The 23,186-nt window shown below is 39.4% G+C and overlaps 1 protein-coding gene across 1 annotated transcript; it reads right to left on the reverse strand.

Annotated features, from left to right (window-relative positions):
- Nucleotides 1-1,390: 1,390 nt before the first annotated feature.
- polr3a (polymerase (RNA) III (DNA directed) polypeptide A) lies at nt 1,391-22,618 on the reverse strand. The gene is made up of 31 exons (XM_070927095.1): nt 22,575-22,618; nt 21,945-22,080; nt 21,430-21,567; nt 20,723-20,894; nt 20,475-20,629; nt 19,850-20,089; nt 19,270-19,432; nt 18,691-18,827; nt 18,502-18,605; nt 18,268-18,409; nt 17,681-17,821; nt 17,460-17,529; nt 17,026-17,153; nt 16,810-16,948; nt 15,976-16,140; nt 15,614-15,786; nt 13,781-13,892; nt 12,361-12,479; nt 11,817-11,954; nt 10,618-10,788; nt 9,182-9,295; nt 7,279-7,365; nt 7,094-7,176; nt 6,514-6,684; nt 6,113-6,206; nt 5,841-5,933; nt 4,862-5,026; nt 3,774-3,938; nt 2,599-2,730; nt 2,372-2,504; nt 1,391-2,282 (listed from the first exon to the last, which is right to left on the reverse strand). The coding sequence occupies exons 1-31, from the start codon at nt 22,616-22,618 to the stop codon at nt 2,134-2,136; spliced, it is 4,173 nt and encodes a 1,390-aa protein (XP_070783196.1). The 3' UTR covers nt 1,391-2,133.
- Nucleotides 22,619-23,186: the final 568 nt, after the last annotated feature.

Consider the following 23,186-nt stretch of genomic DNA (forward strand, 5'->3'; position numbering starts at 1 on the left):
ATGTCTAAATGCAACTTAAGTGAACGTTATCATTTTGGTGTATATTTAAAGTTGGTTACACGTTCTGTAATATGTTTGGTAATGACGGCTTGGCTTTTACTCACAGTTCCGTGCAGATCGTTGATTTTATATATGTTAATTTGAAGATCAAATCATCATTCTTTTAACATACATTTCTTTCTCCGTTTTATCTTCTTCTTAAAAAGAAATGCAGATCAGAATGTCAGTAGGCTCTATTCTCGGCTTGTGTCACACAAGTATTGTCCTTGGATGACTTTTGCAGCAAATGAGGTCATAATCCTGTTGGTACATTATATTTTACATTGAATAAAATTATCTATTACAACTTGTTTCTTTGTTTTGAGCATACATTGGGTTAAATTCAAATGGGGCAAATTCAGGGACTGAACACAAATGATTGGAGTGGGGACGGGGACTGAACCTTGTTTCACTTTTTAATCAAATCTGACTACCTCTCCACTCCCTCAATTCTGATCCCCCCCTTCCTCTTAATAATTTTCACACAATCCAAAATTACACTCATTCACTCAAAAAAAATCCAGCCTCATAAGTCAACTTTTAGTTTTGAGTTATGTAAGAACTTTGGAAGGGTTATGGTTTGTTTTTTCATTTAATCTGTGTGTTTATTAATTAACGGCGGGCTTTTCTTGGAAACATTTTTTGATCAAGTGGCAATTTGTCACTGAGAAGGAACCAAAAACTGGTACATAAAGTTCAAATACTGCACTGGACAGATGCCGTGTTAGTATCAGTGAGGTTAATTAATGAAAAAACAGATGTATTACAGTAGTATGAGATTTTTATACTCACCCCCTGTGGGCCTGAAAGGTGGCCCTGAAAAGTCTTCTGTGGCTTCGTTGAAGACAGAGGATTCCAGTGGTGGCCCAGAGTTGTGGCAATAAAACCCCCCAAACTTCTCAAACCACTACTATAATTGGCCATAAGAGATGCTACAACATGTTTACATTTCAGCCTGAAACCATCTGGGACCATGTGAAGTTCATAGCTGGACTTCCAAATGTTCAGGGAAATGATCTGACCCACACAGCCCGTCACAGACCAAAAAAAAGTCTCAATGTTCAAATTTAGGATGCTGTCTTTGGCAAAGGTTGTGATGGTTTCTGAGGTCAGGTGGAAAAATAAAAAACAAGGTGGAAAAATAAAAAACAAGACTAACGCTGTGTGAATCAGAATGTAGTGTGTTCACACCAAGAAAGTATACTCAAAGAGCACAGTTACATACTTAATAAAGTCAATTCTTTGAGTGTGCTGTTAGTGGATACTATTATCCCACAGTGCAATGCACAACGGGAATGGAGGAGCTTCTAACAGCTTGAAAAAATTAAAACTTTTCTTTTTCTGGGTCATTTATTGTTATTACATTATATACATTATTACATTATTATATGAACAGGCTTTATCAAGATGAAATTTCTGCTGATCTGAATCTTGTATCAAAACAAACACTCTTCAGAAAAGACAAACTGAACTGGGTTTAGAAGTGCGAGTGAGGAAAAGTCTTTCCTGGCAAAGCAAAGCTGCAATGCTAAAGAGCAAGCGGTTCATACTGTAACGCAAAACTAAGTGCCGACCCAGAAGAGATAAAGTCTGCTTCATGATTAAGAGGTAATCTTTCTCAAGTCTGCTGCACGCATCTTTATATAACTGGGTTGTTTTATACATACAAAACACTGCCAAAAACTTCACACAGTGTTCAGTGCCATTACATCGAGGGAACGTAATATTATGAGACATCTCAATAACAGAGCAAACACACTGTTATACAAACAAGTAGAAAGTTTTCTGTATGCTCCTCACAGTTTACCAAATTTAAACTGAAATAATAAGCAACTCTACTATCTCTCATATGCTCACAAACTTGCTTTAAAAATGAAATGCAGCATTCTCACAGTCCGTGGCAACAGCAACAATGTCACAGCAAAAAAAAAGAAGACACAATCCTATTTTCTGTTAGATCCCCAAAAAGGAAATAATCTGACATTTGGCAGGCACTTCTGTATTTGCTGAAGATAATCTTAAAATGTCTGTAGACAGCAGGCTGTGAAAAAAAACAAAAAACTTCAAACACCCCCTCTGTTTCTTTCCACGATGCTATGTGGTGAGAGGTATATGGAAGTCTGCACTGTCAAAGAGGAGAGGCCTTTTGACTGGAGAGGGATCCTTGTCAGCCTTGTGTAGGAGTTTAAACAGTCCTGTTCCGATATTCATTGGAATCCCCATAATGATGCACTCAGACACACCTGAAACAGGAATACAGGAAATGTTAAGACCCAGTTAAGTCTCAAAGAGTGAAGTTAAATGTCATTACAGAGAAGAAGCATCAGTTTACCACAAACAGAGTCCTTCTGTCCAAAGTAGGCGGCGTCGAAGAGATGATCAGCTGTTTTCTCGAAGGAGGCCAGCATGAGGACGCTCTCCTTCATTTTGGCTAAACCGAACCTTGTGATTCCCAGTATCTCCCCCTTTATGGACAGAAGACAGTATGCACACAGGTGAAATCACGTCCAACTACACAAACACTATGAAGACATGAATCAAGATTTATACTCATCGTACCTTGTAGGACATGAGATCTGCTAGAAGCATGACATGACGCCGGTCAATGCTCATTCCATGGTTCACCATGGTGTACTGAATCTCATTGATGATGGTGGATCTAGCAGCCTCAATACCTAAGGTCTTCTCAACCTAGAAAACACACAAAAGCTTGTAAAAGAAGTAAAAAAACAAACATTTTCTGCTGTCTCTAAGTCTCTCTGAGGTAGTTTATTTCTTTAAATATAGCCACTTACACAGAGCGTGTCATGGACAAATCTTTCTGTTGTCAGACGACAGCACGAGTATAAAACACACATACAGTCAGAGACTCTGCAGAGAATAAGTGGAGGTTTATCAAGTTTATCAAGACTGTTTCCTCATTTCTTACCACATGATGACAGCTAGGCACGAGTTTGGTGTTTGAAAACCAAAAGAGGAGGCAGGTTGTTTCCATGTGAACTTTCAGAAAACTGTATACATGTGAACTTCACTGACATGTAAACAGACAGGACCCAGGGACATTACTGTTGGGCGTGGTTAAAGGCGCATTTTGGACCAAACCCAAACCACAACCATCAGCGAAGCCGAGTGTGGTCAGAGGCGAAACAGACTTGAAACCTTTAACCGGTTGAGGCAGCAAAATACTGCTTTTCAGCCTGGTGTTGTTAAGGTGTGGCAGGTTGTATTCCCACATCAGTTATTTCCCAAAAAGCTCTAAGAAAAGAGGACATGTGACTTAGCAAACCGCTAACTCTTCCAAACGCCGGTTCAGTGAAAGGAACAACCGGAAGTTTCGACAATAAAGTTGAATCAACGCCCTTTCTAAAACAGTTTCAACAAACATTATAATGTATTATAATGTATTAGACTGTTACAGCTAAGTGTACCTAATAAACTGTAGATACAAGCACGATACAACTGCATGACTAGCAACTACATGTGTACATATTCTTTTATTATTCATCAAATCAGCCAACACAATAAAAAGTAGGCCACTGCTTGAACTGAATCTCACTCAAATTGCCTTGCTTTACATTTCATTTATTGGTTTAGGTGTCAGTGCGATCAATGCAGAACACAATCTGTCATGGGTAGCTGTTCGGTCTAGTGACAGATGTACGGCAGATGGACCCATGCTGGGCTCTAATCCAAGCTACAGCACCACTGGCTTTTAAATCTCCCTTGATCAATACCTCATATGTATTGTTTGATGTTGTCCTGCTTCCATTCACTCCGTGCGTTGCCATGACAGCTCTCAGGTTGTCCCCCTCCACCAGGAGTTTGTACTTGCTCTTGGTGCTCTGTTCGTCAATGTGAATGACAGCTCGGGCAACCTCAGGTATACCTTGGACCACCACCTTCCAAGTGAGAAATGAGAACAATGTCAAGTGATACTGATCAATGCTTTAGAAAGACATTTTTTTTCGGCTTACTCTAATCATCAACTGAATCTATTGACTATTTTTTCCTTAAAGTTGCACTAATAAACATTTGTATATGAACAGATATTAACATTAACAGACCGCTCTCATCAACTCTAACAGACAAAGTTAGTGACCAGCTGGTGAACTTGAAGAGCCACATATTTTCCTCAGGAGTTGGTGGAAATCAAAAGCGAGCTGAAAGGATGAGTGAATATTGGAATTGGCCAAAAACACTCTGCTTCGGCTGGATATGTAAATACCTGATTGTTTACCAGCATATTCACCACTGCTAGCAAACAACTCTAAAAGGTGATAATATGTCAATGTTGTGTTTACAGCTTCTTTCGCTTCCACCAAGGGGCCAAAAACATCAATTTATGTGTCAAATGTTAACCAAGTCCAACAGTACATTTATAATGATAAAAACTGGGAAAATCATATCAAAAACTTATTTCAGCACTACACTTGTTTATGAATTATGTACTGTTTTTGTTTTCTTATAGGCATTCAGGACAGGTGCAGAGAGACCTCTGTACTCTCGTCTTTATGTTTCTTATTTCCTTCCTTTGTTGCCTTATATTTTCTTTCCTGGATCAGTATAGAGCCATGATGCAGCATCACTTTGTAAAATGTTTATCTATATTCTCTCATGCCACTGCACTGTTGAAATATGAATGAGGTGTAAAATAAACAATGTCAGAGTGGAAATAAAAAAAAAAAAAAGGGTGGGTGTTTTCCAGAATCGCCACACATAAAAGCCAATATCATAATTCTTATCAATCTGTTAAAGTGTGTGTTTGAAATGTACAACTTCTTATTTTTTAATTTTTTAATACAGTCACACATCAGATTCTCACCTTGGGCAGTTCTTCTTTTAAAGACTGCAGCACGTAGTACATAGAGCTTTTGCTGTTCTCTCGTGGAGACACACACACCACCGCCTCGCCGTGCACAGCGATATCTCCTGGTTTCACTCGTAGTTTCGACATGCAAATGGAGTAACGCACCGTTTCTGCATTTACCTGAAAGGCAAAAAAGAAGAAAATCAGAGGCAAAGCTATCATTGTTATTCTTACCACATAATGCAATGGCACTCTACACATCTATAATGTAGCACTTCAAAACCTACAGGAATAAAATTGAGAAATCTGAGGTTGGAGAATAACCTTCACATGTTGCATGAGAGAACAAAGATTTCATCTGGCCCAAATGCTTTGAATATTCATTTGTAACCATGGCAACCTGATCAAAAGATCTGTGTTATTTAATGTTTCCATCTAGCTCCTAACGGGACATTTCTTTTTAATCCTTCAGTAAAACGAGACAATAGTTTTGCAGAACAGGTGGCCTCCTTTAGAGGTGCTGCTAGGTCGGACAGAACCAGGCTAGCTGTTTCAACCTGTTTCCAGTCTTTGTGCTAAGCTAAGCTAACGAGCTGCTGGTGGTTGCATCATATTTACCGTAGAGGTATGAGAGTGGGATCACAAGCAGGAACATGTCTCCTGGTAGGGTTCAGTGTGTACGTCTTGTTTTACTTTTTAAATCTTTTAGTTAAAATGTAATTTCACAGTAGCACAAGTCATAAAGTCACAACATAAAGTCAGAAAACTAACTCAGTAATGTGTTAAGTTTGTTAACATCAGCTTTCATTAACCACCATTAGCTACGGGTCAAATCAGACCATCACTTTGGTAAATACCACATTATCAGAACTGACAGAAATGATGGCCAAAGTTGTAACAAACCAGGATGAAGCTTTAAATCAATGAAGACATGAGGGGGGGGTACATTTGAAATATTCACACACTGTCAGTAAAAATAAGAAAGCAGTGGTACCTCCAGTCGCAGCAGCCTTATTCTCTCCAGTGACAATTTCACCAGGATGAAACAGTCATCTGGTAGGAAAACCTCTTCTATGTACTCAGAAATCTGTAGAGGACAGCAAGAGACCGTGGCTTTATTGCAGCTCAGTACTTCAACTTGTTCATGTCTCCCACAACGCCTCTCTTAGAACTACTGGCGCCCTTCAGTCAATTCCTTCTATTTAATGGCACCGATTTATTGATAAAAGGAAAAAAGTGCATAAAATGTGGTGTAAGTCGGAATACCTCTCCTAGAAGAGTTTTCTCAATCCTCCCCTTCACCAGCCTGGCAAAGTCAGCGTCGTCTTCCACATCCAAATGAGCAGTGATTATAGGGGTGCTGAGTGGTGGGCAGAGGACTTTCAATAGATTATTCAAAACAAATTAGGCACGTATTAATAACTGTGACACAAAGAGACCATTTCTGCTAAACACACTAATTCAGTGTCGAAGCTGTGGACTCGGGCATGATCAACATTATGCCCTTTTGCATAACTCTCTGGAAGCAAAGGTCAAACAGGAAAACGTCTTCCATTCAGTGGTCATGAATGAGTTTTTGTTCATCTGACAGCAATAATTTCCAATGAATTCCTGGAGACAAAGCCTGTCGCCACCTCTGAAGGAGGAAAAAAACTTTGAACATCTACCTGATGTTCTTGGAGGCATTGATGATCTCTTTGATGCGAGGCACCCCCAGAGTGATGTTCATGGACGCTACGCCAGCAAAGTGGAAGGTTTTCAGGGTCATCTGAGTACCAGGCTCTCCGATGCTCTGGGCACACAGGGCCCCTACTGCTGAGCCGGGCTCCATCTGAGCTCTGTGAGAGTAGACACATGATTAACTTTTATCATAATTTCAACAGCGTGCATGTGGAAATAAAACGAGCCAATCACTACATAAAAACTGATGACTACTCCGACAACACAAACTGCAAGAAGGATAACCAAAGCATAAAATGAGGGCTTGTTATCTTTGTTTTTTTTTTGTTAAAAAAGCAAGCAGTTGGCAGCTGCTGCTCCTGGCTACCTTCGATCCTTCCGGCCTGTACAGGCTGCTGCTATCCACTATGCTAAACTCGCTTGCAGCAAAAAACACAACTTTTGGCTGCAGGGGGGAAATAAAATCTGAAATTTGATTTAAATCAATCTATTCCTTTTAAGAACTATTGTTTTGTTGAAAATGGGTAACAAACAAAAACAATGAGTCTAAAATAAAAAGTCTTGTACCTCATGTACTTGTCTCTGCAGGTTTCAAGGAACTTCTCCAGCTGGGTGGGCGTTATGCGGTCCAGCTGATAGAGAACTTTTGGCTACAACACAAAGTAGAGAGAGAAGCAGTTAAGTTTCAGATACAGCTGAGCTTAAGGATATTGCTGCATTCAGCACATTAATCCACCGTGTGTGGTGCCTACCTCGCTGGTGCCATTGTCATTGATGCCGTACTTGTCTCTGGTCTTCTTGATTCTTTCCGAGATGCTCTTAATAAATTTCTTTATCTCCTACAGTTGAGGGAAGACAATTCAACAATTGCAGAGGTCAAAAGGCTCATTCATATCTTTCAGAACAAACTGTATGCTGTTTGACCCATGACACACCGTCATGCAGTTGTTAGACATTACAGTAAAACAGTTAAGGAATGGACAATGCAACCTCCCAGTAAATCACATTGAGCAGTCTCAACATCAGCAGTGCTTCAGAGACAACAGTCAGATGTGGAAGCGAGAAATTAAGCAAAATGACGAGGGCTGTTGAATTTTAAAAAAGCAACATTGGGGTTATTAAATTAATTATTAATCTGTTCCAACTCTCGCTGACACACCATTCTCGATTCAGTTCAACCACAATCCAGCATGCTCTGTCACTGTACCTCCAGGTACTTCTCTGAGCCTGTGTCAGTTAACTCCTTCACAAAGGGGGGGGGAAAGGTTCACATGTATTACTGCCAGCACACTGATTAACTGCATGTAAGTGGCTTTGAGTTCCTATAATGACAGTGTTTCCCTAATAACTATGTCCAACAACCGTTTTTCGAAAGGAAGCCCAATTACCTTTCATATTCATTTCCATGTTATTGCCCATTATAGCACACTGTCAAAAATCAATAAAGACGCACTGAGTCACAGGATGCACTTTAAATTATGTTTCCTTGTGTACTTGTACCACCACAGGAAGCATAATGATTTCCTCTCTGCACCATTAACCAGACTGTTATTGCATCATTAGTCAACAAATTAACTAAAAAGTACAACAACAAAAAACTAGCACGAGTCGACAGTTGCATCACTATTAAAGATGCACCTAACTTTCCAAATCTTAAAAGAAGATTTATTCTGAAATACAGGTGGATATGTGGGTGTTTTGCCACAACGAAGGTTTTTCAGATCAACTTCTTTATGGTGTATCCATCTGTTGTCTTTCCTAAAATGGTTGTTGTGTTTCCTCAAGTTTACATAAGTTTAAAATCATTGGAATGGTTAAGAGAGAATCAGCCATCCTCTTTTAGGTTGAAAAATATATTGAATTATACACTAATGTTTCTGATTAATGTCAAACACGTTCTGCATTTTAAAAGGATAAGGCTGCCAATATTCACCCTACTAACAAGTATTGTCTGTGAAGCCAAAGCCTGTTATAGCTTATTCCTCTGTGCCCAAAAATGACATATAGCACTATATTTCACTGGGTGTCCTCAACAAGGGTACTGTAGTTTACTTTGACCAATCAATCTCCACATAAACACTCACTAGTATTCTAGTACTCACTGGTACTCCAAATGTGTATTCATCTGTGGCAGAAAATAGTCCTATTTATTCCTGTTTGCCCAGCTGTAGAAAGTAGAGCTAGGAAAGTTTGTTTTTTAAACTATATATTGTGAACAGTTCACTCAGGCCTTAATGGAGTGGGTAAGGAAGTTGGAAAGACAAACAAACACATTGGTTTTGGTCTTTTCATGGGATTTGTTGCGAATACAAATAAAGAATAATGTCAGCCATATCCTTTAATCTTTCCACGCTGAATACTCAAGACATTACATCTCTTTTACTTGATATGTTACTCTTAGGTCTCCTTTGTAAGTTTTCTGTTTGTAAGTGAGACTTCTCTCAAACTCACTGAGATTAGGTGTAAAATGAAGAAGTGGGTTAAAGAAAGACCAAGACTGTTTTTGTTAACTTTGCAAGACATTTTCAAAGAGCTACACATTTTCTCATTAACTACTTGGCTCACTTGAAGTGATCACTGAAAGAAACATTTGCTTTTCTTAATAAAACACACACAGATAACTTTGATAACAGCACTGTACTGTGATGAGGTTACCTCCAAGAAGCTGTCTCTGCAGCACAAGAAGTCAGCTCTCTTCATGATAGCATCTGCAGTGAGGACCAGCTCGTTTTGACTGAGTGCAGGCTCGTCTGGACATGTGTAGACCGCCTGAGAGGAGAGGGGGGGTTGGACAGAGAGGATCAAACCGAGATAATTGAGAGCCAACACGGCAGAGACACTCACTCTCAGGTCAACAGCGCGAGGGTTAACCACTCCTGAGAGCTGATTCTCATTACATCTGTAACGACTCCAACCTGAACACAACAAGAAAATGATCTATTGACTGGAACAGAAACATTTATCTCATTATATTCATTCTGATCTCCATTTACTGGCCAGAGCTTTTGTAAACATATAAATCACTACATTTGCTTGCATCATTACTTCTAATCAGAGGACAGGCAGAAACAAACACATAATAATAATAATAATAATAATAATAATAATAATAACTGTTGCTGTTTTACTATGATCAATATCACCTTTTATTCTGTAAAACACCTTTGAATTGCCATTGTGTATGAAATATGCCATATAAATATATGCCTTGGTTTTCTTGCATAGCACACCATCTCTGGGATGAATATCCTCTTGCCACACTCACTGCGGTAAAGACAGGTGGCATTTTACACTGATGGCAGGCTGATAATCATAGTGTAATAACAGGACACACGGAAACGCCTGGGGAGTCCAGTCAATCTAGTCTTGATTAGTTATAAAAAGGTCAAATTCTTACTGATGCGGCCATATAAATTTGTACTCGATTCATAACTGTTCTTGTTTTCTGTGCTTGACAGTCCATAATTTAAAACACAGGTTGTTTTACTGTCTAGTTCACACATAATACTGATGTAAACAACCTTGAACAGCACCAGATGCAACAACAAAGTCAATGATGTCAACGATGCCCCACAGATTGAGACAAATCTCAGCCATTCAAATAACCTTTATGAACACTGTTGACCAGAAAATCAATTCTAAACTACTGATGACAAATTACGCAGCCAGTTAGAACACTTTATTGCAGAGAAAATCAATTTAAACTTCCTGCAATTTTATCCAATTACCTGGCATTTCAAATGCTTTCAGCTCCCGTGTGTTTTCACATGAGGAGCTTCTCTGCTAATGAGCCATCTCCCTGGCTGACAGTAGGCTTCTCACAGTGGGAGAATATTCACACTGGTGTTTGTTCTCCCAAAGCACTGGCATATGTTTTTGTGTTACACACATTTATAAGGCTTCCCTTAGGCTACACTGAGCCAATCTTATGACACAGAGAAGCTCAGCTTTTTCAATGAATGTCCATTTTATTGTACTGATGCTGCATCGGTCCTTTGTATCTGTGAGGTTGAACTTCCTGGACATAATTAGATGTAAAGATAGCGTAAATGCCAATATTTTAATTGTTTATGTAAACGCATTTAACTCACCCGGATGTTGTCTAAGACTCTCTTAAACTCCAGTGGCTCATCCTTTCCCTCCATGTCAGCGGGGTCCAGACCGTCGCCGCCATAAATGAACTGGATGATGTCGCCGGTAGAGCTCCGTACTGTCAGGTCGTACTGTGAGCACAAATCCTCCAGGGACTTAACCAGACGCCTCTGTCCAAACACAGGCAGGAACACAAAACATGTCATAGTGACATACTGTATGTGACAGACACATTGAAAAAGCAGTCCAGGTATATTTCTGAAAATACATCCGAGATGCAACCCTGATTTACTCCTATAAAAGTGTTCAGATTTGTATATATTTAATTTGCACACGTCATGTAGTGCTAAAATCATTGAATGACTGAATGAAAAATGATTAAATTCTGATAATCTATTCATCATTTAAGTAATTTATAATGCAAAAATACCAAACATTCATTCACCAGTTTCAGCTACTCAGATGTGAAGATTTGCTGCTTGTCATTGTTTTATCTAATTTGAATTTAATGTCTTTGGGTTTTGGACTGCTGGTTGGACAATATTAGCAATTTAAGGACGTCCTCTTGGGCTCTGGGAATTTGTGATGGCATTTTTCAGAAAAAACAATTAATGGATTATTCAAAGTTGATATGGTGAACTTGTTAGAAAACAGTTGCTTATTTACACATCCAGCACACCATTCATTTGGAGTCTTTATTTCTGGCCACCTGATGAGTGTAAGTCCAATATTCGCTCTATTTTTAGCTCTGTTGTTGGGCTCTATCTGGCTCTTTAGCAGCTAAATGCTCCACTATGTTACATAATGTATCTGTAACAATTATGAGTGTCTATTTGAAGAAGTCTCTGACACAACCCCCTACCCTTTAACTACCCCCATACAGTAGCCTGTGTCCGGCGTTTTTGAGCCATTTCTTGTTCCAAAATGTCTCGTTTGAGCTAGACAGGGACTTTTTAAAACAGAGAAATATCAATAGTTGGTATAATATAATATGATAAAGGAATATACACAGGTACACACAGTATTATCAGTTTGTGTGCCAGAATAGTTACTACTTACTACAAATTTTCTACTGTCTACTGGCCTAACAACAAAGCCATTAAAGGATACTGTAGATAGGCATGCACTTTCATTCAGTGATGTGACATCAGTATGGCAACAGGAGTGAACTGTGGGGGGAAATATCCTCAGGCATTACCTGCATGTATCCAGTCTCTGCAGTTTTCACAGCAGTGTCCACCAGACCCTCCCTGCCAGCCATGGTGTGGAAGAAGAACTCTGTGGGCGTCAGGCCGGAATAGAAGCTGTCGGCCACAAAGCCTTTAGCAGCAGGCAGCTGTGGAAGAATCGTCGTTAAGCAGACTTTAGTTTCATTTGTCATTCTTCTATATATGATACTTGAGAAACAGAGACATAAATAGAGACATAACTAACAGAATGCATTGACGCTTTTTGATTTAGCAGCTATTGAAAATAATAAATGTCAATGCTGATAAGTCAGTGTGAGGCCAGGATGTGACACATCATGGTTACAATCACACATCTAAATTCAATTAATTCAATGCAAACAGGAGACATTGGCCTCATAGTATGTCACTGCCATTTGCAAGAGCTCAAAAAAACAGTTACTACTTAAAGCATTAACCACTGTATATCCCAACAAACGCATTCAGAATACAATATGTGTGATGCATTTGAGGAATATATAGCAATATAATTAAAATAAATAAATTGGATCTTACTTTTGAGTGCTTTTCAAAGTGAGGCAGGGAGCGATTTTCAAAACCATCAGGCACTCGAGAGCCACTTATGGCCTGCTGGCCCACACAGGCTATCATCTGAGAGATATTAATGAAGGATCCTGTATGTATACAGAGGAGACGGATGAAAAGGTGAGACAGAGTTCACAAACAAAATATGAATAATGATGAAAATACAACAAAAAGAACACCCACAAGAATTTATAATATAATTTATAATCCAATTGAACCGAAGAGCCGAGTTGGTTTCATTTGTTGTTTTAGATGCAGAATAGTTTCATAATTTAAATGCTACGTTTATTTAAAAGAAATCAACACACTTGTTATCTGGCAAAAAAAAGGGACAATGCTAATGATGAGATGAGAATGAATGAGATGCTCTACGTAAACAAATAAACAATTAAACTGCAGAGTGGTTGTGCTGCAAATTATCAGATTTCTGTTTTTCTTCTGACGAAAATCAATTATTCAGATGAATTCAGATTGTCTTGGTGCTGAAATGATTAGTTGATTAATCGATAATAGATAATTGGCTAATCAACAACAGTTTTGTGTCCTCACAAGTGATTTGCTGTTCTCTTTCAGACATTTATTTCAGTGTCTCACTTTAGGGAACACTGTTCTCAGAGAACAGGGGTTACATGATAAGTAACCTGAAGTTGTTTGCTCTTTGATTTCTTCTCTTTGTTTCGGGGGTCTCACTTTGGGGATCGCTCATGTTATCAGAGAACATACAGGATAAGCAACCTCACGTTTTGTTGCCTGAATGGAAAAAGTCAGAATTAAGAGTTATTTATAATTCTGCCCTTTACCTTCTGCTTGCTCAGCCACACCGATACTGATCTCTCTTAGATTTTGCCTATCCAAAGTTTTCTCTATTTTGTAACTTAAGTTTGGCCTTTAGTTTTTTAATTGTCTACGGCTGGCAGTGTTTATAAGTCTGACAAAATTTGACTGTCCTGGTATTATCTTTGTTCTCTTTCTGTTTCGCACATTTTCTTCTAAATAAAGCCCTTCATTAGTTTGCCCATCATTGTTTTTTATCACAAGATTAGAAAATCAAGGTACTTCCTTGTGAAATATTGCATGTGAATATTGGTTGACTACAACAGGATCCACACTGTCTGGTCTACAAGAGAAAGCTGTTTTCTCTCCTGCAGAACATAACAGTATTTGCCGCCAGCAGCATGTAGAGAGCTACATCTTTCATTGCAAGTCAGTACTTTGTATTGTACATAGAGGTGGGTGAGGTCTGTTCCAGAGTTTTTACAGGATAAGAGGATAATCCTAAAATGACAACCTTTGGAGCTCCTGCTGTGTTCTCAGCATTCACAAAAAGATGTCATACTCAAAACTATATGGAGCCAAATTAAGATTTCATTATTAGTCAAGTTTCCTTTACCTTTAGAGCCGCAAAGAGCCATGATCAGAGGGCTGTTGCTTTTGTCGAGCTCCCTGAGGCAGGCACTGCCAGCTCGGTCTCTGATGACGGACAGCTCTCTCAAGATAAGAGCCTATTGACAAACACACACACAAAATAAAACAACCTTGGCAGACCACATATATGAAGAAAACTGTGTTCTTAAGCATGTGTGGAGGTACATGTTAATACATGACCCCTTAAGCAACTTGTCAATATGCAAAGACTTTTTTCATTCTCCTATGCATGGGCAACAGTTCATGTCACACTACCTTCTGTGTAATATCTACAATAATCACTTTGAGTCCCATGGAAGAAAAAACAAAACCAAAAGCAGGACATTAACCGTCACATTTTTCTCCCACAGCCTAATTGCTGGCCGATTTATGTGTTGTACTTCGAACAACGCCAGCGTTTGTGCTGAGGCACAATCACACCTAATGCATTTTCAGCCACTGTGAAAGCATCAACATTTGGATTGCTGAAAAACATATGGTCTAAAATTGTCATGGCATGGGAGAATTAATTTGTCCAAAAGTGCTGTGTAGTTCTTAAGACCTTGCCTGCAGTACTTTTCAGAATAGAAAGAACAGGAAACATAACTATGCCTGGGGTCAGGTTTTAGATAGAACATGAGGATTTCAAGGAAATTCATTAAAATGAAAATGACTCCACGAGGCAGAGGCTTGTGGATTTTGTACCAAGCTTGACATTTATTTTGAGAGAAGCTAATAATAAAACAGTCCAGTTTGGTTTGGTTTTGGCAATTTGCAGGTGAAACGCCATCTAGGAGTATACTGAAACTGTGTTTTTAGACATCAACAGACTACAAATAGGCTTGTGACTAGTCAGTGACTATATTTAAACAGGTAGCAGTTTCTGCCAGATCTCATATTTCAGACATGTTTCTTGGCAACAGCTAAAGAGTTAAAAAGTGACATTTTTGCAGGTTTATAAGGGAGATGTTTACTTCTGCCTACAATTTAGTAAACACTGGCTACATCTCAGAATTAGAATTAGAGTATATATATATATAATGTTATTCATCTACTATTGGTCTACTTAAGATAAGAGCCTGACCCATACAGGATTTTTGAGGCTATTGCCAAAGCCAATCCAGATATTTGAGAGTTTAAAAATTCTTATAACGAGATTCATTCATTTTTGACATGAACATATACCATACACAACAATTTTAATAAGGATCCCGTAAGTTTGGTTATTAAAGAATGTGACAAAGATATGTACTGAGCAGGACATTTTACCGTTGAAAAAAAAAATCTACTTGTTAGTGCTTTCTATAGAACTACGTGACGTCTCTTAAAGACCTAGCAGCACTTGGTCTGTAACACCACTGATGAGTCAGCCCTGGTGGGAATGAAGTGTCACCGGGTGCCACGTCGGTGATTAAATGAGATGTAGCAGTGATGATCTGGATGACATGTGTTTCCATGTATGGGTAGAGATAATCTTGCGATGGGATCACACGACACCCATCAACATGTCGATGTTCCTCAGTGGTCATTACTACATTATTACATGGGTTGAATCACACCCACATACTAACATCTAACATACTGGGATACAGTGATCCGCAACTTAAAACGAATGTGGGCCAGGAGTGTAAAGTGTCACCCATCTTCAAACTAACGCACCTGTAAAGTTTCATGACTGCATCTTAAACAGTTGCAATGCAATCTGACAGACATATAAACGCCAGTACTGTGGTAGTTCCCGCCACAGTGTCTCGAGGACCACATTTTGACATGACACACATACAGACTCACAAGGTGAAAACAATACCAGCCACAATACCTCCAGAGTCTCCTCTGCCGTGCAGCCGGGTTGCTGCTGCAATTTGCCCGTCTGTAGAGCTTCGATGTATTCGTCACACTTCTTGTAACCGTCATCCAGCAGGTCATGTTTGGCCTTCAGCAGACCCTGACCAGGTGTCACGTCACCAATGCCAATAGAAAAGCCTCGGTTGGCTGAAAGTTAAAAAGATCCACTGAAGTAACCATAGATTATCCAGTTTGCAGAATTGCTTACTGTTGACCAAGGATTTAAAATGACCTACTATGTACCAAACTACTACAGAGAGTCACTGAGATTGACAGATATCTCAATGTTCAGTGCATTGTAAGATATAACTTGTTAAAACCCTGGAGACCACCTACAGAGATACACCGGAGCGAGTCTCGCCAGGCGGGACATGGCATTAGCAGCCTCCAGCTGTCCCCAGTCTCTCAGCAGGATGTAGAAGATGTTGTTCTTGGAGCCGGATCCCAAGGTGCCCTTGTCCATGCTCCCACACATCAGCTCACTGTTGTGGATCACCACGACTGGGAATGTGACAAGAACTGACGTCATTAAGTCCCAGAATAGAAATATGACCAAGGTGAATAAAACACAGCGTGGGACACCTGAGACACCTGGTGCTGTTTGAGAGGGTTGGTGAAGGTCGAAAGGCATTAAGCTTGGGGGGGGAATATTCATGGAGGGAATTTGTTTGGAAAAAACTGTTTTAAATTATAATTGAATTGCATTTCAATTATGTTGTCCAATTTGATGATTCCAAGAAAAATGTAAAATGTTCATTTTACATGTGAAGAGTTTTTGTCTACTGTAATGCATGGCATTGATACACATTTCAGAGCATTAAACATTAATTTGTTCATTTTATATGTGATTTTGCATACATTTTTCATATTAAATATATTATTTGTATTGCGATATTGATTTTAAACATTTCCCCCAGTTCTTGTGTCACCACTTAAAACTTCACCAGGAAGGTTTGTGGTTGTTCTTGATGTGAATGTGCACCAAATTGTAATGTGACTATGAAAAGACATAACTATGCTGCTGTAATGTTTTTTTCTCTTTACATGTTTTTGCTGCGGTCTCAAACAATAAGTCAATAACAGGTATAATAACATTAAACTTCATGCCTGAGCCAAATAAAACCTTTTCATGTGGTGTGTTCAGTGGACATTTTTACTGAAGAAACTCACACGAGTCGTTGTGACAGAGATCCTCTCCCTTGCCACAGTACTGTTTGCCCTTGGTCCGCAGGTTGGCCTTGACTGGACATTCCTTACTCGGCTTCAGAATCATGCTGAAGATCTGTTTGCCTGTCCACAGAGCCATGGGCTGATGGACACACAGGAAAATGTTAGTGGCAGCTCACAAATACAGAGTTATGTAACAAGCTCACCAGAGTGAGGTACCTTCATTATAGCCGGGCGGGGGAGAGAGACCCTGACTTTTTCATCTTTGCCCACTAGGATTGATGCCACTATCTGACAGGCTTTTGATCTGTCAAAGAAGGTATCTTTCAGCGTCAAGAGGTAGGCCCCTAGGAAGAAGAAAACATACTATAAAAGTTAATGGAAATGACATACGATGAATTTTCACATATGATTGAAGTGCTCCCCCATAAGGTAGAAAATGGTTATTCAATACTTATGGATTATTCAAACATTTTAAGATGTTTCTTGGTACTTAAGCATGTAATAAATATTTTCATATACCATCAGTGACCCTTTTCTCAACATTATACATCATATACTTGTACATATACACCTGTGGCTCAAAGCACCAGGAGCCTAACCCATATACAAACTGAGCCCTGTGATTAGCTGCCACTCGTCACGGCACTGACCTGTCAGAAAGTCCTGAATAGCAGCAATCAGAGGTTCGCCATTTCTTGGAGTGACAAGATTAGCTTTTGTCTGGAGGAAAGGATAATAATTTGAGTCAAACTGCCATCAATTTCCCATGAAAAATACAGTTCTTAGAGACAGCCTTTCATTGCTGGACTTCAATACTGATGGCTGTCTGAGTGTATACTGTATAGACAACATGTATTGGGACAATACCTACCCCCATCAGGACGAGGGCCTCAGCTTTGGCTTCTTCAGTCTGAGGTAGATGAAGGTTCATTTCATCACCGTCAAAGTCGGCGTTGTACGGGGTGCACACACACTCATTGAACCGAAACGTCCTGTGAGGTTTGACTCTGGCCTGTGAGTTTGGTAACAGTAAAAAACAATGTCATACATAAGGAAGAAGAAGAACTTAACAAAGACTTACAACATGATCAGAATAAAAATTTAAATTACAACAATGTTAAAACTTGTTATGTTCACAACAATTTATTCAACTTTGGAACTCCTTTAGTTTGATAAAAGTAGACTTTTGAACTCTGCACTGAGCACTGAACGTTGCTTTTGCAAGCAAACTCTGGAGGGTTCATTATGAGTAATAATGAGATGTGAACCAAAAAAAGAAAACGTGCAAAACCAAGGTTATTTTGAGATGCTTGAATTACAATTTTAACATTGCAAAGGGAAAAGTTAAAACTCGAATGCGATCTAAACTTACAAGCTTATCTGTTTGGAACAAATTATTATACATATACATATACTTTGAGAGTTAAGAGATGAATTGTAATCAAAAACTAAACATACGATGTGGGCCATGATACTGAGTTTGTGCAGAGAGGGCTGTCGATTGAAGAGGACGATGTCTCCGTCGATCATGTGCCTTTCCACCACATCACCAAACCTCAGCTCCTGCGCTATCTTCTCACGGTTTCCATATTTTAAAAACCTGACAGAAAAGGGAAAAATTAGCCATTTGTGGCGGTGAACCACATCAGGTAAGCACTGGCTTTAATTTGCGTCAGAAGCCGCCAGCCTCACCTTTTCATCTGTGTGTGACGGTTCTGGATGAAGTTGGCTCCGGGGTGAACCTCAGGACCGTTGCGGACGAGTTTCCTCATTAGCTCCAGATTGGCTTTGTTCACCTATAACACAGTATCAAGTTTAGATAACTTCTGGCATGGAAGTGGTTGTTTAGCGTATGTGTTGTAGCCACGGAGCCGGGCTTACCCTCTCTGGGTACGTCAGGATTTTGGCCACATGCACAGGGACGGCCACCTCATCGATCCTCAGGTTTGGGTCGGGAGAAATGACAGTTCTGCCAGAGAAGTCCACTCTTTTTCCTGAGAGGTTTCCTCTGAATCGACCTGAATTTGTAGTAAATAAATGAGTCAGTCAGTAATTTAAAAAGTGCACTTTGTTTTCTTCACTGGGTTGTACAAGCGGAGTACAAAATGAATACTTGCCAGGTGCCAATTTAAAATGTGTTTTAGGAGGATAAATTGAATTGATACACACAAGGAACATTTGAGACTTTAACATTTAAATGCCAACATAAAAATCACTCTCTCTCTCTCTCTCTTACAGTGCATGAGTGAGTTAAGTTGTAATTAGTTCTTGAATCTGCTCTTTATTTAATGTTATATTCTGCACCATATTACTTTATTCTCTACATAAAATGGAACAGAAAACAAGCAGGTCAACTGATTTTTAAGAAAAGTGTTCACGAGTCAGTTTGGCAGGTGAAAATTAATCTTGGCAGATAATTACAGAAAAATAAGATATCACAGGTTTTAATATACACTATACCTTGCTTCCCCTTGAGTCTCTGCACAAAGCCCCTGGTCCATTTTTTTGGTGCCATGTTGAGGGGGATGCCAGAAAGCTCACTGTTGATGTAAAGAGCACACTGCAGCTGGAGGAAGTCCCAGTCCTCCATGATCATCTGGGTCTTCGCCCCCGTCATACGATGCTACATGAGAAAAGAGTCTGTTAACGTGGGCTGTCTCCATGAAAAATAAGACATCTGATTACTGCATCTAAGTCATTTTTAGTTGTAAGGCTGATAATTAACTTTCGTCAATTGAGTTTGAGTTATTAGAATTTGTGAGCAGTCCACTTTAGAAACAAAGAACTCTAAATAGGCAGGCTTGAAGGTGAAGGAGAGAGGTTTTCTCAGTTTAGAATGATATCGGACCCAGAGTTTGCCCCCTGGCTTTATTGTTAAGAAGCTGTATTCTCAGAAAAATGTGATTTATTCTAGGCTGCAGGAATCTGAATTCCTTTGCTAAAGGCTGATTACATCTGTAGCTAATGGCCAATTGGCTCACCACAGCTCATTGTTTTTAAATGAGATACATTCAAACCAGAGTCGAAGACAGTTACCAACCTTTTTGATGACATCGTTGAGGAAGATTATCTCTGTCAGCTTCATGGTGAGGTCATCCTCGTTGGTGCCTGACTTCAGGTCGCTGACCACAGAGGGTCGTATGCAGAGGGGAGGCACCAAAAGGCGGGTGAGGATGAGGTCCGCGGGTTTCCCTGCCTCAGGGTTCATCAGCAGCAGGGGAATGTCTTCTTGGGGAATCCTCTTGAACATGTTCAGCACCACCAGAGGATTCAGGTTTTCCTAGGAAGGAAATGATAATCAAGGCAAAATTAGTCAAAATACTGGGTTGCACAGGGCTTCTATCTTGGGATAAATCTTGTTTTAAAATGTTTGATAATAATACTTATTTAGTTTGGGGAATATAACCATAGTTTTTTTTACAAAACCCTTTTTTCATATAGTAAAATATGCCAAATTAATGCACAATAAATAAAGAAGACTAAGAATCTGACCAACCATTCAAAGCTTTAAAAAACTTTAAACACTTATTTTGTCAGTAAGCAAATAATATGGAGGACTTCCGCCATACCTTTTTATCATAGGCAGGCTCATCACTTGCCATACCACAGCATGGTAACATTAAATGGCACCAACACCACAGTGTGAAAGAGTGTATGAAGTTCACCTGTGCTCTGCTCAGTAGAGGCTCCACCACTTTGTTGTGCTCGATGGCGATATCAAAGGACTGCAAGAAATCTGACACGAAAGGATCCACCACCTTTTTGGTTGTTTTATACTTCTCATGGATGATCTTCAGCAGGCCGCATTTTTTCACTGGTCCTGTAAAAGACACACATGATTCAGCTTTTCCCAATTATTACATCAGGATGGCTGGGACAAAAAGTCGGTGTCAAAAACGTTGTCTCTTCTCACCATTGAAAGCGGAACAATTCAGACAGATTGTCCTTTTGCGGCATTTATCAGAGATCTTCTTCTTCAACCCTCGTTTCTGGAGATAGGCCAGATTGGGCCTTTTCAAGTAATCCATGAACTGCAGTTTGTCCTCTTTCGTCAGCATTATGCTTGAGCATGTCTTGCAAATCATCTGGAGACAATAGAATGACGGAACATTATTAAAGGTGAAATGAATGCCGTTTGCGTTGTTCTATGATATAACAATATTGAATACACTAATAACTTCAGGAATTTATATTACACAAAAGTGGGGCTACTATTATATAAGTTTGATTTACATTATTTTATTGGTAATGTATGCATATGCAAGATAAAGCATACACACACAATTCTCAAAAGCAGCATATTCTATCTGTTCTAATTTTGATGCTCTAGTGACACCTAAAGGAAAAATGATATTTCTGTTTTCTGCATTCTATAGTTTAGCAATATCAACGTTTGTTCTTGCACAGTGTGAAAAATGAGCCTTCTGATTGAATTTTGGTGTCCCTATTGATTATGCTAAGCATTATATTCTCCAAATGACATATATATAATATATATATATATATATATATATATTATATATATAGTTTTTAAATATCTAGCCTTTTAATACCATGTGAATTTGTAGTATCTGTTATTTCATATACAGCGTTGATTATTGCATTAGACGGTAAACTTGCCTGTAAGATTCCTATGATGGCTTTGAAATAGCCGACATGAAAACATGGCAGCTCCAGATCCAGGTAGCCATAATGTCCCAAGCAATCTGCTAGATTCTTCCCACATGTCAAACAGGGTCTGTCTTTCTCACTGGTGCCCTGCAGGAAACATGAGAGCAGAGGGACAAGTCTGTAGTATGAGGATGGATTACAATACAATACTACTTTATATGTGATTTTTCCACACATATGTGCAAATAGCTCATTCACATCAAGTTCCACAAGTGTTAACCCTATGCAGTTATGCCTGCATGAGTTTGATTATGCAGACTACATCACATGTTTACACAGATACTGGATGCAGACAGTTAAGCTCACTGCAAATGCATTAAAAATTCAACAAAATCTCCAAAAATTAAGTTGTTGTAGCCAAAATAGGTGTGAGGTCATCAGACAACTCAACTCAGTGGCTTCTTGCCAGTATTTTCTCGTGTCACGGCAAACAAGAGTAAGAGTTGTTTGTGTCCATGTCATACCATGCGGTGGTCCAACACTCCATAGGACAGTGGAGTGTGTTTGGTGTCTTGGCTGTACAGATTCTTACTGACCACCTGGATGTGGGCCTGCTGACGCATCTGCTCAGCAGATTTCATCCCAAAGCAGATGTGGCTTCTGTAAACAAGCAAAGCAAAGAAAATCACAGGGGTTAACATCTTAAAAATGATAACAACAGGCTGATGTCTGCTTTATTGTCATATCAGCAGTACTCCTTTACCAAACTACACAAGTCAGTTATTCCTATTCTGACCCCAAGCATGCAAGTGATAAGCAGAGCTGAGAGGTAAGTTTGAATGCCTTGATGGACGTCAACAGCTACTATGCCGATAAAATACACAAATTCAGCTCAACCGTCACATTTTTTCCTGTGCTTGAAATGAATTTCTCATCATACAACGTATATCTTAGCTTACTTTAACTTCCGTATCAGAACTACAACTAACAAGTTAACTTTAATACCAACGACTTATTTGGTAGTTTGGTACATCTACTGTATCCTCTTAAACACGTACTATGTTGAACAACTTGTCAATTTTAGCCACATTGCAAACTGACTGACACAGGCTAACCGGCGAGCTAACTAGCTTGCCTCAATCTGATATACTCACATTTTTTTAGCCACATCGGTCTCTCTGAACTGCTCCTTCACCATTTTGGCAGCTTCTCCTGAACACACAACAACAGGACTAATGAATCTGTTATTCTGTCCTTATTCCAGCAGGCTAGGCTTTACATGTAACCAGCACGCTGTCACTTTGCTTTCCCATGTTGTGAAAATGCTAGCAGCCAGGCAGCAACATGCAATGTGTTGATAGCATGTGAGCTACAGTAGCGCTGCCTTTAGGGTTAATCGGAAATCTAGGGACGTTATTCTTAAATGGTCAAAAAGTTGACAGGATGGGACTTTTAGGGAGCATGGAGGAAAGAAGCGTGGTGTGTCGCCCGATGGCAAGTGTTCATCTTCGACTAATATAATATTTAGAACATGAACTAAATGGGCATTTCGCATTTCTCCTCTAACAACAGCTGTGACGAAAAGTATGTATGCTGAGTTTATATTAAAGTCCTAATAAGGCATACTGACGATTTTTTTTTCTTATTCCCATTTATAGACACTCCCAGAGTATGCTGAAACTACTGGTAAGTCCAACCGTGTTTGAGACTGATTTTAAGGAAAATCCGAGTTTACAATAAGGACGTGAAAGCAGCACAAGCCAATG

This window comes from Enoplosus armatus, chromosome 20 (assembly GCF_043641665.1).
Source record: "Enoplosus armatus isolate fEnoArm2 chromosome 20, fEnoArm2.hap1, whole genome shotgun sequence".
Lineage (NCBI taxonomy): Eukaryota > Metazoa > Chordata > Actinopteri > Centrarchiformes > Enoplosidae > Enoplosus > Enoplosus armatus.